Raw genomic sequence first — 20,271 nt, forward strand, 5'->3', positions numbered from 1 at the left:
CAGGCAGGCTGTCTGACGTAGCTGCTAGAGCTGTCTGGTGGGATGTGGATCTACTCCCCTGTCTTTCTCAGGGTTCCCCAGGCAGGCTGTCTGACGTAGCTACTAGAGCTGTCTGCTGGGATGTGGATCTACTCCCCTGTCTTTCTCAGGGTTCCCCAGGCAGGCTGTCTGACGTAGCTGCTAGAGCTGTCTGGTGGGATGTGGATCTACTCCCCTGTCTTTCCCAGGTTCCCATGCCTTTCTCTCTCTATTATTCTCTCTCACTCTCTATTAATAGCTTGTTGACGGGATGGGGGGGACAAACGGGGGTTGGGAGAGGAGAGTGGGCCGCTGCTCTACTCCAAACTGCTCCCTTCAGGAGGAATTTACTTCATGGCCCTTCTGGCTTCCCTCCTGGGAGCTGACAGGAAATGTATCTGGGCCGGAGAGGAAGTCATTGAAACTGTGAGAGATTATAAAACAAGCAAACATGGCAGGGAGTAGTGGACCTCTGTAGCGCAGCACAGCGCTGTGGGTCAGCAGCCCGGTGGTGTCAGGGGCCTCCCTGGTGCTCTGCTGCTGCTGCTACCTACTGTGGGAAACACCTCGCCATGAGAACATGTAAACACTTTTACTGCCCCTCTCTGCCCTTCACCTCTACGGCTGTGGGAAGCAGAGGGGAATGTTTAGGAAGACCATATGAATGGAAGTGGGGGGCATTGGATGTGTTAGTGAGCACTTAACTCAAATGTGAGTGCTTATTATCCCTGAGACTTAGCTTCTTGGCTCACCTCTCTCTCTCTCTCTCTTTCCCTGCTCTCTGCTCTCTCTCTCTCTGTCAGGGTTCGAGGGACACAACTGTGAGATGAACGTGGACGACTGCCCAGGGCATAGGTGTATGAATGGAGGCCTGTGTGTGGATGGAGTCAACACCTATAATTGCCAGTGCTCACCTGAGTGGACAGGTCAGTACTGTGCAGAGGATGTCAATGAGTGCCTTATGCAGCCCAACGCCTGCCATAACGGAGGCACCTGCTTCAACACCATCGGGGGGCACACCTGCGTGTGCGTCAACGGCTGGACGGGAGACGACTGCAGCGAGAACATCGACGACTGTGCCACCGCCGTGTGCTTCAACGGCGCCACCTGCCACGACCGCGTGGCGTCCTTCTTCTGCGAATGTCCCGTGGGGAAAACCGGTGAGTCCACTGGTCCACTGTTTCTCTGTGTCCCTGTTAGGGTTGTGAAATTCCAGGAACTTTCCCCAAATTTCCTGGTTTTCCCGAAATCCCTGTCTGGAAAAGCAGTCCACTGTATGTTAGTTAGGGTCTTGTTTGTTTACTCACAGGAGGACAGTGTTCCTGACATGACTCTGTTTGTCCCTGTGTCCCCTCCCTCAGGTCTGCTCTGTCACCTGGACGACGCCTGCGTCAGCAACCCGTGTAACGAGGGCGCCGTGTGTGACACCAACCCCCTGAACGGGCGCGCCATCTGCACCTGTCCCGCCGGCTTCGTGGGCGGAGCCTGCAACCAGGACATGGACGAGTGTTCCATTGGTAAGAGGGCATATTATTTAGCATCGCCCTCTGCTTTGTGTTGGTCCTATCTCACCTGGCCCCGCCGGCTTCGTGGGCGGAGCCTGTAACCAGGACATGGACGAGTGTTCCATTGGTAAGAGGGCATATTATTTAGCATCGCCCTCTGCTTTGTGTTGGTCCTATCTCACCTGGCCCCGCCGGCCGTGGGCGGAGCCTGTAACCAGGACATGGACGAGTGTTCCATTGGTAAGAGGGCATATTATTTAGCATCGCCCTCTGCTTTGTGTTGGTCCTATCTCACCTGGCCCCGCCGGCTTCGTGGGCGGAGCCTGTAACCAGGACATGGACGAGTGTTCCATTGGTAAGAGGGCATATTATTTAGCATCGCCCTCTGCTTTGTGTTGGTCCTATCTCACCTGGCCCTGCCGGCTTCGTGGACGGAGCCTGTAACCAGGACATGGACGAGTGTTCCATTGGTAAGAGGGCATATTATTTAGCATCACCCTCTGCTTTGTGTTGGTCCTATCTCACCTGGCCCCGCCGGCTTCGTGGGCGGAGCCTGTAACCAGGACATGGACGAGTGTTCCATTGGTAAGAGGGCATATTATTTAGCATCGCCCTCTGCTTTGTGTTGGTCCTATCTCACCTGGCCCCGCCGGCTTCGTGGGCGGAGCCTGTAACCAGGACATGGACGAGTGTTCCATTGGTAAGAGGGCATATTATTTAGCATCGCCCTCTGCTTTGTGTTGGTCCTATCTCACCTGGCCCTGCCGGCTTCGTGGGCGGAGCCTGTAACCAGGACATGGACGAGTGTTCCATTGGTAAGAGGGGATATTATTTTGCATCGCCCTCTGCTTTGTGTTGGTCCTATCTCATCTGGCCCCGCCGGCTTCGTGGGCGGAGCCTGTAACCAGGACATGGACGAGTGTTCCATTGGTAAGAGGGCATATTATTTAGCATCGCCCTCTGCTTTGTGTTGGTCCTATCTCACCTGGCCCTGCCGGCTTCGTGGGCGGAGCCTGTAACCAGGACATGGACGAGTGTTCCATTGGTAAGAGGGCATATTATTTAGCATCGCCCTCTGCTTTGTGTTGGTCCTATCTCACCTGGCCCCGCCGGCTTCGTGGGCGGAGCCTGTAACCAGGACATGGACGAGTGTTCCATTGGTAAGAGGGCATATTATTTAGCATCGCCCTCTGCTTTGTGTTGGTCCTATCTCACCTGGCCCCGCCGGCTTCGTGGGCGGAGCCTGTAACCAGGACATGGACGAGTGTTCCATTGGTAAGAGGGCATATTATTTAGCATCGCCCTCTGCTTTGTGTTGGTCCTATCTCACCTGGCCCCGCCCTATATGTACTGTGTGTGAGCGGGTGCACTGACCCCTGTTCCCTCTGCCTGCAGGTGCCAACCCCTGTGAACACTTTGGGAAGTGTGTGAACACGGAGGGGTCCTTCCAGTGCCAGTGTGGCCGAGGCTATGCTGGGCCCCGCTGTGAGATCGACATCAACGAGTGTCTGTCCATGCCCTGCCAGAACGATGCCACCTGTCTGGACCGCATCGGAGAGTTCACCTGCATCTGCATGCCAGGTAGGACCACACCCCAACTACCTGGAGACATCTCACAGCACAGAACTACAGCCAGGGAACTACAGCCAGGGAACTACAGCCAGGGAACTACAGTCAGGGAACTACGGCTATGGAACTTCAGCCAGGGAACTGCAGCCAGGGAACTACAGCCAGGGAACTACATCCAGGGAACTACGGCTATGGAACTTCACCCAGGGAACTACAGCCAGGGAACTTCAGCCAGGGAACTACAGTCAGGGACCTACGGCTATGGAACTTCAGCCAGGGAACTGCAGCCAGGGAACTACAGCCAGAGAACTATAGCCAGGGAACTACGGCTATGGAACTTCAGCCAGGGAACTACGGCTATGGAACTTCAGCTAGGGAACTACAGCCAGGGAACTACAGCCAGGGAACTACGGCTATGGAACTTCAGCCAGGGAACTACGGCTATGGAACTTCAGCCAGGGAACTACAGCCAGGGAACTACGGCTATGGAACTTCAGCCAGGGAACTACAGTCAGGGAACTACATCCAGGGAACTACAGCCAGGGAACTATAGCCAGGGAACTACGGCCAGGGAACTGCAGCCAGGGAACTTCAGCCAGGGAACTACGGCTATGGAACTGCAGCCAGGGAACTACAGCCAGGGAACTACAGCCAGGGAACTGCAGCCAGGGAACTTCAGCCAGGGAACTACAGCCAGGGAACTACGGCTATGGAACATCAGCCAGGGAACTGCAGACAGGGAACTACAGCCAGGGAACTGCAGCCAGGGAACTACAGCCAGGGAACTACGGCTATGGAACTACAGCCAGGGAACTACAGCCAGGGAACTACAGCCAGGGAACTACAGCCAGGGAACTGAAGCCAGGGAACTTCAGCCAGGGAACTACAGCCAGGGACCTGCAGCCAGGGAACTTCAGCCAGGGAACTACAGCCAGGGAACTTTGGCTATGGAACTTCAGCCAGGGAACTGCAGACAGGGAACTACAGCCAGGGAACTGCAGCCAGGGAACTACAGCCAGGGAACTACGGCTATGGAACTACAGCCAGGGAACTACAGCCAGGGAACTACAGCCAGGGAACTGAAGCCAGGGAACTTCAGCCAGGGAACTACAGCCAGGGAACTACAGCCAGGGAACTTCAGCCAGGGAACTTCAGCCAGGGAACTTCAGCCAGGGAACTACAGCCAGGGAACTACGGCTATGGAACTTCAGCCAGGGAACTGCAGCCAGGGAACTACAGCCAGGGAACTACGGCTATGGAACTGCAGACAGGGAACTGCAGACAGGGAACTACGGCTATGGAACTTCAGCCAGGGAACTGCAGACAGGGATCTACAGCCAAGTCCTGTCTCATCTCATCTCTCACTGCTCTCCCATCCCTCTTGTTTACTATAGACCCTCTGAGCCCCAGACACGATGATGGCTTTACACTTGACTTTCCCAGAGTAGCAGTACCCACACCTCTAACCCTCCATCAACCCTCAGCACTAGATCTTATTATGTAACACGTTCTCACTGCTGCTGCTGCTGGTGGTGGTGGGCTAGAGAGGTGCTCATAACCTTGACACCGGTGGTCCCAGTAAGACAGCCAGCCAGTGTGTTAGTTAGAATGGTACAGAGTTAAGGCTCCCGACCCTCCTTCACAAACACATTGAAACTCTCACCGTCCTCAGTCCTCAGTCCATGCATGCTGGCTGGGGGTTTGGTTTGGGGGACTATGCAAATTAGGGATGGGAGTCGTGGTCTATAGGGCTGGATGGTGAGAGAGAGAGGGAGAGAGAGAAGCGAGGCGAGGGGGAGGAGTGTGCTGTGAATAGTAATGAGCGGTGGAGTGGTGGGAATGGAGCAGAACAATAGGGCCCCTCTGTGCTCCACTTTACACCCCTCATACACACACAGAGAAGAGAAGGGAGAGAGGCTTTTTCCCAGAGCTTCTACCCTCCCCCTTCCCCTCCACCTCCCCGTTCATTTTCCACAGGCAGCCCCCTTCCTCTCTCTCCACCCTCCTCATCATCGGCTAGCCTGGTGGAGCGCCATGTGGAGTGGCCGATTCTTCCTGATTCCACGGCGCTTCTGTCTCTTCAGAGCCGCCGCGGCCCACTCCACACTCAGCTTCACCTCAATGGAGGGGACACTGCAACACTCTATAGCACGTTTCCACTGAATATAGGACAGTTGTTAAGGGGAAGATGACCCAGGGACAGGGAGTGGTAATACCGTGTGGAACCACAGTGAGGTTTGGTGATACAGGTCGCAGCCTTAGCCCAGACAGCACTTCAATTCGGTGTATTTGTGATGGTTTCCCATCCTGGGAGTAAAAGCTAACGTTCCCCCTATGGTTTGGGACTCTGACAAGAGCAGTGTTGATTGAAAACCTTCTGTGGCCCTCTGAGAGTGTTAACTCTTTCCACTGCTAGAAGTCCCCTCGATAGATAGGGAAACTATATAGTCACGTCTCCTGGACATAGAAGGGCCCATATGAATCGTTTTTCACTTCACATTTTTGTATTTTATGAATAACTATGATCTTTGATATTTGTTTTAATAATGTATATGCAGGGGGGTGTTCTTTAATAATTATGCTGATTGTCCCGTTTGAAAATCCAATAAATATATGTTACAATATATATATATATGCGTATTTACTTTCCAGGCTACATGGGGACCTACTGTGAGGTGGATGTGGATGAGTGTGAGAGCAACCCTTGTGTGAACGACGGTATCTGCCGGGACATGGTCAACGGCTTCACATGCACCTGCCAGCCAGGTAAGACCATCATGTCTGAGTCTCTCTGAGCTGTTGAGGTACAGCAAAGAACCTCTCCAGCCTTTCATGAATGAAAATAGCTGACCTGTGCCGGTGTTGGTCAGTGTGAACCGAACAGGTGTGAGATGTAGAGTTAAATGTCCCTGTGAATCAGTGCTCCTCTTGCTGGTTTTGTCTGATGGGAGTTTAGAGCAACCAAGCCCAGTCATAAAAGCCATGCAGGCCCCAGAGGCAGCCTGCCTATCCTTTCCACTGAACAAAGACACTATTGTGACCCCCCACACAACCCCTCCCCCTTCCTCTCCTCATCTATAGTGGAATGTGGAAGGGACAGCAGTCCAACTAATGAGATTCTTATTCAGGTTGGCAATTTACATCTGGGGCAGACATCCCCCTCACCCCCCATCTAGCTATTGAGCCTGTAGCTGATGCAGGCAGGGGGGGTGGGTGTCCCTGAGAGAGAAAACAATCCCACTGTCTCTCTCCCTCTAACCTCCTGCCCCAAGCAGCAACACAGACACATAGACCAGGTCCATCCTCCTCACACTGTTAATCACCACTAGGTATTCCTAAACCGACCGCACCAATTGACTCCTCCATGGGCCCCTTCCCCATTGATTTCTGTTGCTTTTTCTTAGACATGGAATACAAGTTCATTTAAAGCCTACTTTGGTGTTTCCATCTCAACAAATTGAGAACGAGCGGTTTCAGACACTGTAGAAGAACGTGTACAAGATGAAATGGCTCAGCTAGTTGACCAAGGCATCAACCATATTCACTATACTGGTTTGACATTTACATTAATGTCGGGGCAAGAAATCCATTTAAATGGTAAGCATGTGGGAGTTAAAATGTTGCTGGGTTAAGCGATTGGTAGGCGTGTTGGAAGTTGGAACCGTGACTTGACATTAGCAGACATTCCAGAACACAACAAAGAACACTCCTTAAGAGCCCAGACATTCTCAAATTCACCACACATCCCAGAATTCATCATAGTCCAGACGTAACAGAACACTGCAGATTCTAGAAATTGCAGAACCTAACCCTCTCCAGAACCATGTTTAGGTCCTACACTGTGGATCACAGTAGACGTTTCAAGTCCATGGATCACCCAGACACTTTAGAACCTTAGCATCCCACTGTACGGACGTCCCACCCCTAACCTAGCCTGGAGACCTCTGGCTGACCTCACTGTTGACCCGTCTACCGGAGCTTTTCTCTGACCCCTCACCTCTGTATTTGCCTGTCCCAGGGTTTACTGGCACCATGTGTCAGATCGACATTGATGAGTGCGCCAGCACGCCCTGCCAGAACGGAGCCAAGTGTTACGACCGGCCCAACGGATACGAGTGCCGCTGTGCTGAAGGTAAGGAGCAATAATAATGTCCATTTCTTTATGTCCATGTGTGTGTTCTGTGTTTGTGTGTGCCAGTGTGTACATATATTAGTGGTCCTAGACTGACAGTCTGCCCCTACAGCAGACAAGTCTATCCCCTCACCTCTATAGGGGTTATAGATGGTGATGGTCTCAGTGAGAGTGAGTGATAGTCGGGCCAGAAGACTCCCTGGTTGTGTGTCTGTTGCGGCCTCAGACTGCTGGTTGGACTGGACCTGGGAGACTGTTGCTAGAGATGGGCTGGAGATGGACTGAGGCTGAGCTTGGGTTGAGACTGGGCTGGGGTTGAGACTGGACTGGGGTTGAGACTGGGCTGGGGTTGAGACTGGACGGGGGATGAGACTGGGAAGGGGTTGAGACTGGGCTGGGGTTGAGACTGGGAAGGGGTTGAGACTGGGCTGGGGTTGAGACTGGACTGGGGTTGAGACTGGACTGGGGTTGAGACTGGACTGGGGTTGAGACTGGGCTGGGGTTGAGACTGGGCTGGGGTTGAGACTGGGCTTGGGTTGAGACTGGGCTGGGATTGAGACTGGGCTGGGGTTGAGACTGGGCTGGGGTTGAGACTGGACTGGGGTTGAGACTGGGCGGGGGTTGAGACTGGGCTGGGGTTGAGACTGGGCTTGGATTGAGACTGGACTGGGGTTGAGACTGGGCTGGGGTTGAGGCTGGGCAAGGATTGAGACTGGGCTGGGGTTGAGACTGGGCAGGGGTTGAGACTGGGCTGAGGCCCCAAATTTCCTCTTCTCCCCAGCCGGTCCCTCGGACCTCAGGATCACACACAGGGTCACCCAGGGCCAGCAGCTGCTGGGGGGGCGGGGGGTTAGGTCTGGTCATCCCCTCCGACATCTGTTCCTCTGTACCCCACAATACATACCCCCGCACACCCCAACACGCTGCACTGGCCTTATGGTATATCTTAGCTCACTCAAGGTCATTCCCATTCATATTAACATCTATGTGTAAGACTGTGAACAACTCAGCTACAGTGTTTTTAGCTGTTTCTTGAGCAGGTGTGTTTGTGTTAGTAGGTCTAGTGTGTGTTTGTGTGTTTGTCGGAGGCTCTATGTATGTGTGTGTATGGGGGAGTCTGTTGCATTGTTTAGCGGTGACCAGCTGCTTGGTATTCCCTGTGCCCCCCCCCCACTCCCGTTGTTGAGTGAAGTGGCCCTGTTAGACGTGGCACGGTCCATTGTCCCCGGTGGGAACAAAGCCAGGCCTGTGAGCCTTGTCAAGGGCCCAACTCCTTCTACACCGCAAGGCCCTGTCCCCTGGCCCACAGCACGACGGTGCCTACCTAGCACCCGGCACAGCAGCACTCAACTCTCTCAACACGGCTCGGCACACTAACGAACCAACTAACACTGCTCAGTCTCACACACACCACCGTCGGCATGGAAACCATGGGGCCCAGAACTCCAAACTGTAGAAGCTTTCATAGAGAGAGAAAGAGTGGGAAATAGGGGGAGGAAATAGAGAGGGATAAAGAGGGAAGTGGAGATGGAGAGAAGTGAATGGGAGAGGGGAAATGGTAGGAGGGGTTTGGATGAGGAGAGGTGGCTGGGTGGCAGGCAGATTTAAAGAGAAATAACTATCTAAAAGATGAAGAGTGAGACGCAAAGAAACCCCAGGAGGCCTGTTCTAATTCCTGCTGTCTCTTCCCCAAGGGTACGAGGGCAAACTGTGCGAGAGCAACACCAACAACTGCCAGCCCGACCCGTGCCACCACGGCACCTGTGTGGACGGCATCGCCAGCTACACGTGTAACTGTGAAGCGGGCTACACGGGTTACCGCTGTGAGAACCAGCTGAACGAGTGCCACAGTAACCCCTGCCAGAATGGGGGCAAGTGTGTGGACCTGGTCAACAAGTACATCTGCCAGTGTCAGCACGGTACCTCAGGTGAGAGAGCAGTACCAACAGAGATTCATAACACTAAATATCTGATTATGGACACAGAGTTTCTGCTGGGGTCTCTGTCTTAGTACTGCTGTTAATGTGGTTGGTCTCTCTCTTGTACACACAGGTACCAACTGTGAGATTAACTTTGATGACTGCGCCAGCAAACCATGTGACTATGGCATCTGCAAGGACGGCATCAACCGCTACGACTGCGTGTGCAAACCAGGCTTCACCGGCCCTCTGTGCAACGTGGAGATGGACGAGTGCTCGTCCGGACCCTGCAGGAACGGGGGGACGTGTGTGGACGAGGAGAACGGCTTCCACTGCCAGTGTCCCGAGGGCTTCCAGCCTCCCTACTGTTACTCCCAGGTGGACGAGTGTGGCAGCAACCCTTGTGTGCACGGCGCCTGCAGAGACGACATCAACGGCTACCGCTGTGACTGTGAGCCCGGCTGGGTGGGGAAGAACTGTGACCTAGACCGTAATGACTGTCTGCCCAGCCCCTGTCAGAACGCTGGCACCTGCATCGATCAGCTGAACGGATTCAACTGCAAGTGTCGCCAGGGCTTCAGAGGTGAGCCTGCTGTCCTAACCCTATCTCTATCCCAACCCTAACCCTATCTCTAACTCTATCCCAACCCTAACTCTATCTCTATCCCAACCCTAACCCTATCTCTATCCCAACCCTAACCCTATCTCTATCCCAACCCTAACCCTATCTCTAACTCTATCCCAACCCTAACTCTATCTCTATCCCAACCCTATCTCTATCCCAACACTAACCCTATCTCTATCCCAACCCTAACCCTATCTCTAACTCTTTCCCAACCCTAACTCTATCCCAACCCTAACCCTATCTCTATCCTAACCCTGTCTCTATCCCAACCCTAACCCTATCTCTAACTCTATCCCAACCCTAACCCTATCTCTATCCCAACCCTAACCCTATCTCTAACTCTATCCCAACCCTAACTCTATCTCTATCCCAACCCTAACCCTATCTCTATCCCAACCCTAACCCTATCTCTATCCCAACCCTAACCCTATCTCTAACTCTATCCCAACCCTAACTCTATCTCTATCCCAACCCTAACCCTATCTCTATCCCAACCCTAACCCTATCTCTATCCCAACCCTAACCCTATCTCTAACTCTATCCCAACCCTAACTCTATCTCTATCCCAACCCTAACCCTATCTCTATCCTAACCCTATCTCTATCCCAACCCTAACCCTATCTCTAACTCTATCCCAACCCTAACCCTATCTCTATCCCAACCCTAACCCTATCTCTAACTCTATCCCAACCCTAACCCTATCTCTAACTCTATCCCAACCCTAACTCTATCTCTATCCCAACCCTAACCCTATCTCTATCCCAACCCTAACCCTATCTCTATCCCAACCCTAACCCTATCTCTAACTCTATCCCAACCCTAACTCTATCTCTATCCCAACCCTAACCCTATCTCTATCCCAACCCTATCTCTATCTCTATCCCAACCCTAACCCTATCTCTAACTCTATCCCAACCCTAACTCTATCTCTATCCCAACCCTAACCCTATCTCTATCCTAACCCTATCTCTATCCCAACCCTAACCCTATCTCTAACTCTATCCCAACCCTAACCCTATCTCTATCCCAACCCTAACCCTATCTCTAACTCTATCCCAACCCTATCTCTAACTCTATCCCAACCCTAACTCTATCTCTATCCCAACCCTAACCCTATCTCTATCCCAACCCTAACCCTATCTCTATCCCAACCCTAACCCCCAACCCTAACCCTATCTAACTCTATCCCAACCCTATCTCTAACTCTATCCCAACCCTAACCCTATCTCTATCCCAACCCTAACCCTATCTCTAACTCTATCCCAACCCTATCTCTATATCTATCCCAACCCTAACCCTATCTCTATCCCAACCCTATCTCCAACTCAATCCCAACCCTAACCCTATCTCTATCCCAACCCTATCTCTATCCCAACCCTAACCCTATCTCTAACTCTATCCCAACCCTAACCCTAACCCTATCTATCCCAACCCTAACCCTATCTCTATCCCAACCCTATCTCTATCCCAACCCTAACCCTATCTCTATTCCAACCCTATCTCTATCCCTAACCCTATCTCTATCCCTAACCCTGACTCTACCCCAAACCCTATCTCTATCCCTAACCATAACCCTGACTCTACCCCAAACCCTATCTCTATCCCGAACCCTGACTCTACCCCAAACCCTATCTCTATCCTGAACCCTGACTCTACCCCAAACCCTATCTCTATCCCGAACCCTGACTCTACCCCAAACCCTATCTCTATCCTGAACCCTGACTCTACCCCAAACCCTATCTCTATCCCGAACCCTGACTCTACCCCAAACCCTATCTCTATCCTGAACCCTGACTCTACCCCAAACCCTATCTCTATCCCTAACCCTGACTCTACCCCAAACCCTATCTCTATCCCGAACCCAACCCTGACTCTACCCCAAACCCTATCTCTATCCCGAACCCTGACTCTACCCCAAACCTTATCTCTATCCCGAACCCTGACTCTACCCCAAACCCTATCTCTATCCCGAACCCTGACTCTACCCCAAACCCTATCTCTATCCCGAACCCTGATTCTAGACACACAGAGGCACTAAAAACATACACCAGGCACCCGTGATGTATACAGTCTCACAGTATACAAACACATGGTAGATAAACACCCACCTGGAGATGCATGTATGCACCAAAACACTTGACCATCTACAGACCGTGTAAACTTCTGTACGTTTTTCTAGTGCCAACTGATGCTTCACACATCTGAAGAGGCCTTGTTTGGTTTCCAGATCATCCATAAAGGGTCCCATCTAATATATTGGCTCATAACGCCCCCTAGTGTATATCTAAAATAACTGCAGTGGTTGACAGACAAGGTTTGTCCCCATGTTAAATTAACCTACTCAATGACTCTACTCTGTATCGTAATCTAACACATCTCCCTTGTTTTCGCTCTGTCCTGCATTGCCTAGGTAACCTGTGCCAGGTCAACATCAACGAGTGTTCGTCCAGTCCGTGTCTGAACCAGGGCACGTGTGTGGACGGCGTGGCCAGTTTCACCTGTCTGTGTGAGCTGCCCTACAGCGGGCCCACCTGTGCCGACGTGCTCACCCCCTGCTCCCCCAACCCCTGCGCCAACCATGCCCTGTGCACCAACACACCTGACTACCTGGGCTACCAGTGCAACTGCCAGCAAGGATGGCAAGGTCAGCTGTGCAACATTGACGTGAACGAGTGCATCGCCAACCCGTGTAAGAACCGTGGTACCTGCACCAACACACTGGGAGGGTTCGTGTGCTCCTGCCGCGGCGGCTTCACCGGGCCCAACTGTGAGACGGACATCAATGACTGTGCCCCTAGTGAGTGACCAATGAGAGACTAGCAATATTCTATTACTGTACTTCATTATCCATAGGACCACAGTCTCTGCTGCTGCTGTACAATACTGGCCTCCATATCTGCTTCTACTTCCTCCAACTCCAGTTTATAACATTAATCCATAGGACCACAGTCTCTGCTGCTGCTGTACAATACTGGCCTCCATATCTGCTTCTACTTCCTCCAACTCCAGTTTATCACATTAATCCATAGGACCACAGTCTCTGCTGCTGCTGTACAATACTGGCCTCCATATCTGCTTCTACTTCCTCCAACTCCAGTTTGTAACATTATCCATAGGACCACAGTCTCTGCTGCTGCTGTACAATACTGGCCTCCATATCTGCTTCTACTTCCTCCAACTCCAGTTTATAACATTATCCATAGAACTATAGTACTGTAAAGACATATCATATCATCCTCCTCTCCCTCCCCCCTCTCTCTCTCGCTCTCTGTCTTCCTGCAGACCCGTGTCTGAGTGGGGGTTCCTGTACGGACGATGTGAACTCGTTCCACTGCAGCTGTCTGCCAGGCTTCACGGGGCCTCGCTGTGCCGTGGAGGTCAACGAGTGTCAGAGCGCCCCCTGTAAGAACGGAGGCACCTGCACAGACTACGTCAACAGCTACACCTGCACCTGCAGACCTGGTTTCACTGGCATTAACTGTGAGACCAACATCCCAGACTGCACTGAAAGGTGAGTCTCATAGCCCGCTGTGTTTGTGTGCGTGCACGTCTGCCCTTTGTGACCTTTGAAACGGTGCGTGTTCTGATGTGTGCAGAATGGATCAGCAGTGATGATCGAACTATCTCTTACCCTACACCCACAGCTCATGCTTCAACGGAGGTACCTGTACAGACAAGATCAATGGCTACTCCTGTACCTGTCGCTCAGGCTTCACAGGCTCCCACTGCCAGTATGAGGTGAATGAGTGTGACTCCCAGCCCTGCCTCAACGGAGGGGTCTGCCAGGACGCTCTGGAGTCCTTCCGCTGTTCCTGTCCCAAGGGATACACAGGCAACCGCTGCCAGGTACACACACAGCATATACAACACTATACTATTATAGACTATACAATTATATTCTATACAATATTTTCTATACTATTTTATACTATTCTGTTCTATTCTATACTATACTATTATATTCTATACGATTCTATACTATTTTTGCTACACAATAGTATTATATTCTATACTATTTTTTGCTACACAATACACAATTGAATGTAATATTCTATACTATTCTTTTCTATACTATTCTTTTCTATACAATTATATTCAATACTATTACATTCTATACTATTATATTCTATACTATTCTATTCTTTTCTATGCTATACTATTCTATTCTATACCAATCCAGAAAGCATTAACACAAACATATGTTCAGATACTGTGGTGTTAAGTTGGTTCTGTCTCTCCAGATGCCAGTGGACTGGTGCAGACGCTCGTCTCCCTGTCAGAACGGAGGGCGCTGTCGTCAGAAGGACGCCTCCTTCTCCTGTGAGTGTCTGGGAGGCTGGTCTGGACGCTACTGTGACATCCCTGGGGTTTCCTGTGAGGTTGCCGCACTCAAGAGAGGTACGGAGGCATGCTCTGTTCTTGTTATTTTTGTGTGTGTGTGTGTGTTTACTGTAAGTGTTTAGCTCATTTTACCCGGAGGGCCGCATTCGGTCTTCAACCAGGTCCAGAGGGCCCCACACAAAAATCTTTATATTTCCTCTCCATCAGTTAGCAGAGAATTGTCCTCTATCCATAGTTGTGGGGTTTTCTGATGCTCCCTGACGGTCTAGCTTCATTTTGGTGATTATTAGAGAGCTGGAAACAGTCAACAAACTGTATGAATGTAGGTCCATTATCATTACTACACTGTTTCCATTTGGTTTTAGTCATTTTATTTTTTATTTTTTTATTTTTAGTCAAGTATATTGAGTTCGTACATATTGATAAGAGAATTGCCAATCCCAATGATAATAACTATCAATCAATAGCTCTGACCAATCCCCGAGATCTGTAAGACCATGGGTTTAATAATAATTAGTCAAAGACTCAGCTTATGCAAAAAGATAGTACAGTTTATTCAGAGAACGTTCCAAAGTCAAGAATACAAAACAATTCATTTTATACTGACTTCTCAAACACACACATACACACAAACATACGCACACACGTCCTGCTAAGCACACACTGTCTGTCTCACTATCCAGCCGACAGAGATAGTGACCTTGTCCTGCTACACTGTCTGTCTCACTATCCAGCCGACAGAGATAGTGACCTTGTCCTTGAGACGTACTCCCCGTTCTCTCCCAAATCTCTAGTCAGGTCGGCACCAAGCTCAGACAGTCTGTGTTTAAAATACCATAAAGACATATTGTTTTACCCTAATTCTGACTAGGACTACACATTTATTGATTAGGATTTTATACATTCTAACCAATTCCATACAATTATATGTTTCAGGGCGGAATATTCTAATCATTCAATTAACAGACAATTCTCACCTATGAATCTCACCTATCACATATATATTTAGTTTTACTCCAACCACCCACAGGCCCTATGTTTGACAGCCCTGGTTTAGGGCATGTAGGCAGTATGTGTTTGTATTTATACCATGGTATAACCGTCCCCGGTCTCTTGTCTGCTCCCAGGCCTCCAGACAGACGAGCTGTGTCATCACGGAGGTCACTGTGTCAACACAGGCAACACCCACTACTGTAAGTGTCCCACAGACTACACAGACAGCTACTGTGAGAGCCAGGTGGACCACTGTGAGGACAAACACTGTCGCAACGGCGCCACCTGCAGGGGCTACGTGGGAGGATACCAGTGTGACGTGAGTCGGATTAGTCAAGTCAGAATTCTGTATAAACTGCAGTTTGTCTAATAACTCTGAAGTGATTGTCTTAATGTTGTTGTAATATGGTTCTAGATATGATGTTAATGTTATGTGTCTATGGCCCTACAGTGTATGCCAGGCTACACCGGAGAGAACTGTGAGATGGAGGTCAACGAGTGCCAGTCTCACCCGTGTCAGAACGGTGGCACCTGCATTGACCTGGTGGGACACTACATCTGCTCCTGCCCACCTGGCACCTTGGGTATGTCCTCTGTACTCACCCATGTCCTCTTCTGTCCTCACTCATGTCCTCCTCCGTACTCACATGTCCTCTTCTGTCCTCACAACATGTCCTCTTCCATACTCACAGCATGTCCTCTTCCATATTCACAACATGTCCTCGTCCATACTCACAACGTGTCCTCTTCCATACTCACAACATGTCCTCTTCCATACTCACAACATGTCCTCTTCCATATTCACAACATATCCTCTTCCAAACTCACAACATGTCCTATCCTGTCCTTTCCAAACTCACAACATGTCCTCTTCCATATTCACAACATATCCCCCATGTCCTCTTCCAAACTCACAACATGTCCTCTTCCATATTCACAACATGTCCTCTTCTGTACTCCCCCATGTCCTCTTCCAAACTCACAACATGTCCTCTTCCAAACTCACAACATGTCCTCTTCCAAACTCACAACATATCCACTTCCATACTCACAACGTGTCCTCTTCTGTACTCCCCCATGTCCTCTTCCATACTCAACCATGTCCTCTTCCATACTCACAACATGTCCTCTTCCATACTCACCCATGTCCTCTTCCATACTCACAACATGTCCTCTTCCATACTCACCCATGTCCTCTTCCATACTCACAACATGTCCTCTTCCATACTCACCCATGTCCTCTTCCATACTCACCCATGTCCTCTTCCATACTCACCCATGTCCTCTTCCATACTCACAACATGTCCTCTTCCATACTCACCCATGTCCTCTTCCATACTCACAACATGTCCTCTTCCATACTCACAACATGTCCTCTTCCATACTCACCCATGTCCTCTTCCATACTCACCCATGTCCTCTTCCATACTCACAACATGTCCTCTTCCATACTCAACCATGTCCTCTTCCATACTCACAACATGTCTTCTTCCATACTCACAACATGTCTTCTTCCATACTCAACCATGTCCTCTTCCATACTCACAACATGTCCTCGTCCATACTCACAACATGTCTTCTTCCATACTCACAACATGTCCTCTTCCATACTCACAACATGTCTTCTTCTTCCAACATGTCCTCTTCCATACTCACAACATGTCCTCGTCCATACTCACAACGTGTCCTCTTCCATACTCACAACATGTCCTCTTCCATACTCACAACGTGTCCTCTTCCATACTCACAGCATGTCTTCTTCCATACTCACACCATGTCCTCTTCCATACTCACAACATGTCCTCGTCCATACTCACAACATGTCCTCTTCCATACTCACAACATGTCCTCTTCCATACTCACAACATGTCCTCTTCCATACTCACAACATGTCCTCTTCCATACTCACAACATGTCCTCTTCCATACTCACAACGTGTCCTCTTTACATGTCCACTTCCATACTCACAATGTGTCCTCTTCCATACTCACAGCATGTCCTCTTCCATACTCACCCATGTCCTCTTCTGTACTCACAGCATGTCCTCTTCCATACTCACAGCATGTCCTCTTCCATACTCACCCATGTCCTCTTCTGTACTCACAACATGTCCTCTTCCATACTCACCCATGTCCTCTTCTGTACTCACAACATGTCCTCTTCCATACTCACAATGTGTCCTCTTCCATACTCACAGCATGTCCTCTTCCATACTCACCCATGTCCTCTTCTGTACTCACCCATGTCCTCTTCTGTACTCACAACATGTCCTCTTCCATACTCACCCATGTCCTCTTCTGTACTCACAACATGTCCTCTTCCATACTCACAATGTGTCCTCTTCCATACTCACAGCATGTCCTCTTCCATACTCACCCATGTCCTCTTCTGTACTCACCCATGTCCTCTTCCATACTCACCCATGTCCTCTTCCATATTCACAACATATCCTCTTCCATACTCACCCATGTCCTCTTCTGTACTCAACGTGCACTGCTGGTGCTGCCTGGTACATGTATAGATCAAATACACTGCTGGTGCTGCCTGGTACATGTACAGATCAAATACACTGCTGGTGCTGCCTGGTACAAGTACAGATCAAATACACTGCTGGCGCTGCCTGGTACATGTACAGATCAAATACACTGCTGGCGCTGCCTGGTACATGTACAGATCGATTACACTGCTGGTGCCGCCTGGTACATGTATAGATCAAATACACTGCTGGTGCTGCCTGGTACATGTACAGATCAAATACACTGCTGGCGCTGCCTGGTACATGTACAGATCAAATACACTGCTGGCGCTGCCTGGTACATGTACAGATCAAATACACTGCTGGTGCTGCCTGGTACATGTACAGATCAAATACACTGCTGGCGCTGCCTGGTACATGTACAGATCAAATACACTGCTGGCGCTGCCTGGTACATGTACAGATCAAATACACTGCTGGCGCTGCCTGGTACATGTACAGATCAAATACACTGCTGGCGCTGCCTGGTACATGTACAGATCAAATACACTGCTGGCGCTGCCTGGTACATGTACAGATCAAATACACCGCTGGAAGTCAGATTAAGCCATTAACATGTCCTAATAATTAGAGAAGATTGCTCAGGCAACCAGGTGTTTTAATCGGCGTATGCTTACGACCATTATAACCTTACGCTGATTAAGATAAGAAGAGTAAGGTGTTTACATTACTAATGCCATACTCAGTTTGATATTTCATTACTAGTGTGCATGTAAACATACTCAATGTTGATACCTGTCCATCTCTCCTACAGGTGTTCTGTGTGAGATCAACGAGGATGACTGTGCTCCTCCTCTGCGGCTGCGCGGGACTCCTCCTAAGTGTCTGAACAACGGTACCTGTGTGGACAGAGTGGGGGGCTACCGCTGTAACTGTCCCCCTGGCTTCACTGGAGAGAGGTGTGAGGGGGACATCAACGAGTGTCACTCCAACCCCTGCATCCCCGCCAACAGTCTGGACTGCATCCAGCTCCCCAACGACTACCAGTGTGTCTGCAAGCCCGTCTTCACAGGTAAGGAGGGTGCGCTTGTGTGTGTAGTCGTATTGCTGTGTAATAAATGTGTGTGTTTGTATCTGTTTGTGCCACTCTAACGTGTGTGTGTTATTGTGTGCAGGTCGGCGGTGCCAGAGCAGGTTCAGTGTGTGTGAGTCTCAGCCCTGTCAGAACGGAGGGGCCTGTTCTGTCTCCAGCAGCTCAGCCCTGGGATACGCCTGTACCTGTCATCTGGTAAGTATCAACATGTCACTGTCGCACACTTTTACCCCATGTCTAGTCCGCCTGTGTGGCCTATTTCTACAACCATCTCTGTCTCCCTGAACTTCCCTGCTCACAGAGCATAACCTAGAACCATATGTCAAAGCCCCCTGGATTTATTACAATGCTAACGTCCTGTAGTTGACCACATGTGTTTCTTACCCACACTGACGTTGTATGTGATTGTTCTCCCTCCTCAGGGCTATGCTGGGAACAACTGTGAGAGGAGCATGTCGTGTCGGGAGTTGCCTTGCTATAATGGAGGTAGTTGTGCTCTGACCACGCGGGGCGCCCGCTGTACCTGCCTGACAGGCTATGCCGGGCCCCAGTGCCAGCACCGTAGTAACGAGGGCTGCTCCTCCCAGCCGTGCCGCAACGGAGGCATCTGCACTGAGGAGACCAGCTTCCCCTTCTTCCTCTGCCAGTGTGCCCAAGGCTGGACGGGCAAGCGCTGCGAGCTGGGCAGCACCAGGCTGATAGAGACCCTTCTGCCGCCCGCCTGCCCCCTGGCCGACTGCCACGGCAAGGCCAACGACGGTGTCTGCGACAAGGAGTGCAACACATTCCCCTGCCGCTGGGACGGGGGCGACTGCTCGCTGGCGGTGAACCCGTGGGCTCGCTGCACCGATCCGCGCTGTTGGCGTGTCTTCAACAACAGCCAGTGTGACGAGCCGTGCAAACACGCCGACTGCCTCTACGACAACTTTGACTGCAGGAGCAAGGAGAAAATCTGCAAGTAAGTACTCCACCGCCAGCATTCTGTTCTGGACTCTCATTCTTTCACCTTAGACCCTCTAAGCTGATCTCTGTAACTCTCTGTCTCCACCAGTCCCATCTACGAGGCGTACTGCATCGACCACTACGCTGACGGCCGCTGTGACCAGGGCTGTAACTCAGAGGAGTGTGGCTGGGATGGGCTGGACTGTGCAGGGAATGTTCCAGAGAACCTGGCTGACGGGGTGCTGGTCCTGGTGGTCCTGCTACCCCCGGACGAACTCGTGAATACGGCCCCTGCCTTCCTGCAGAAGCTCAGCGCCATCCTGAGAACCACCCTGCGCTTCCGCCTGGACCACAACGGAGAGCCCATGATCCGACCCTACACCCGTCGAGAGGCTCGCCTCAAACGAGAGCTGCAGCCCCACCAGGAGGTGATTGGGTCCATAGTGTACCTGGAGATAGACAACCGTCTGTGTTCCCAGCGGTCTGACGACTGTTTCCCGTCGGCAGACAGCGCAGCAGACTACCTGGGAGCTCTGTCAGCCGTGGAGATGCTCCGCTTCCCCTACCCCATCAAAGAAGTCCGCGGTGAGTAGAAACCCACGGACACTATACCAGGATACAGAATAACGTTACAAACATTTATATATATATGTCATTT

At 50.8% G+C, this 20,271-nt stretch overlaps 1 protein-coding gene across 2 annotated transcripts in view; it reads left to right on the forward strand.

The window, feature by feature from the left end:
• LOC135559591 (neurogenic locus notch homolog protein 2-like) overlaps positions 1 to 20,271 on the forward strand; it is a 48,214-nt gene that overhangs the window by 20,328 nt on the left and 7,615 nt on the right. The window contains exons 5-21 of one of the 2 annotated variants that reach the window (XM_065010135.1): positions 822 to 1,178; positions 1,380 to 1,535; positions 2,919 to 3,104; positions 5,745 to 5,858; positions 7,111 to 7,224; positions 8,919 to 9,152; positions 9,277 to 9,726; positions 12,179 to 12,565; positions 13,051 to 13,279; positions 13,413 to 13,614; positions 14,010 to 14,166; positions 15,237 to 15,421; positions 15,554 to 15,686; positions 18,393 to 18,650; positions 18,754 to 18,866; positions 19,094 to 19,629; positions 19,723 to 20,198. In XM_065010135.1, the coding sequence (XP_064866207.1) occupies positions 822 to 1,178; positions 1,380 to 1,535; positions 2,919 to 3,104; positions 5,745 to 5,858; positions 7,111 to 7,224; positions 8,919 to 9,152; positions 9,277 to 9,726; positions 12,179 to 12,565; positions 13,051 to 13,279; positions 13,413 to 13,614; positions 14,010 to 14,166; positions 15,237 to 15,421; positions 15,554 to 15,686; positions 18,393 to 18,650; positions 18,754 to 18,866; positions 19,094 to 19,629; positions 19,723 to 20,198 (4,287 nt within the window). Of the gene's footprint in view, positions 1 to 821; positions 1,179 to 1,379; positions 1,536 to 2,729; positions 2,799 to 2,918; positions 3,105 to 5,744; positions 5,859 to 7,110; positions 7,225 to 8,918; positions 9,153 to 9,276; positions 9,727 to 12,178; positions 12,566 to 13,050; positions 13,280 to 13,412; positions 13,615 to 14,009; positions 14,167 to 15,236; positions 15,422 to 15,553; positions 15,687 to 18,392; positions 18,651 to 18,753; positions 18,867 to 19,093; positions 19,630 to 19,722; positions 20,199 to 20,271 lie in introns of those variants that run through there. The other variant, XM_065010136.1, reaches the window with a different exon arrangement.

This window comes from Oncorhynchus nerka, linkage group LG26 (genome assembly GCF_034236695.1).
Source record: "Oncorhynchus nerka isolate Pitt River linkage group LG26, Oner_Uvic_2.0, whole genome shotgun sequence".
In the NCBI taxonomy this organism is placed as follows: domain Eukaryota; kingdom Metazoa; phylum Chordata; class Actinopteri; order Salmoniformes; family Salmonidae; genus Oncorhynchus; species Oncorhynchus nerka.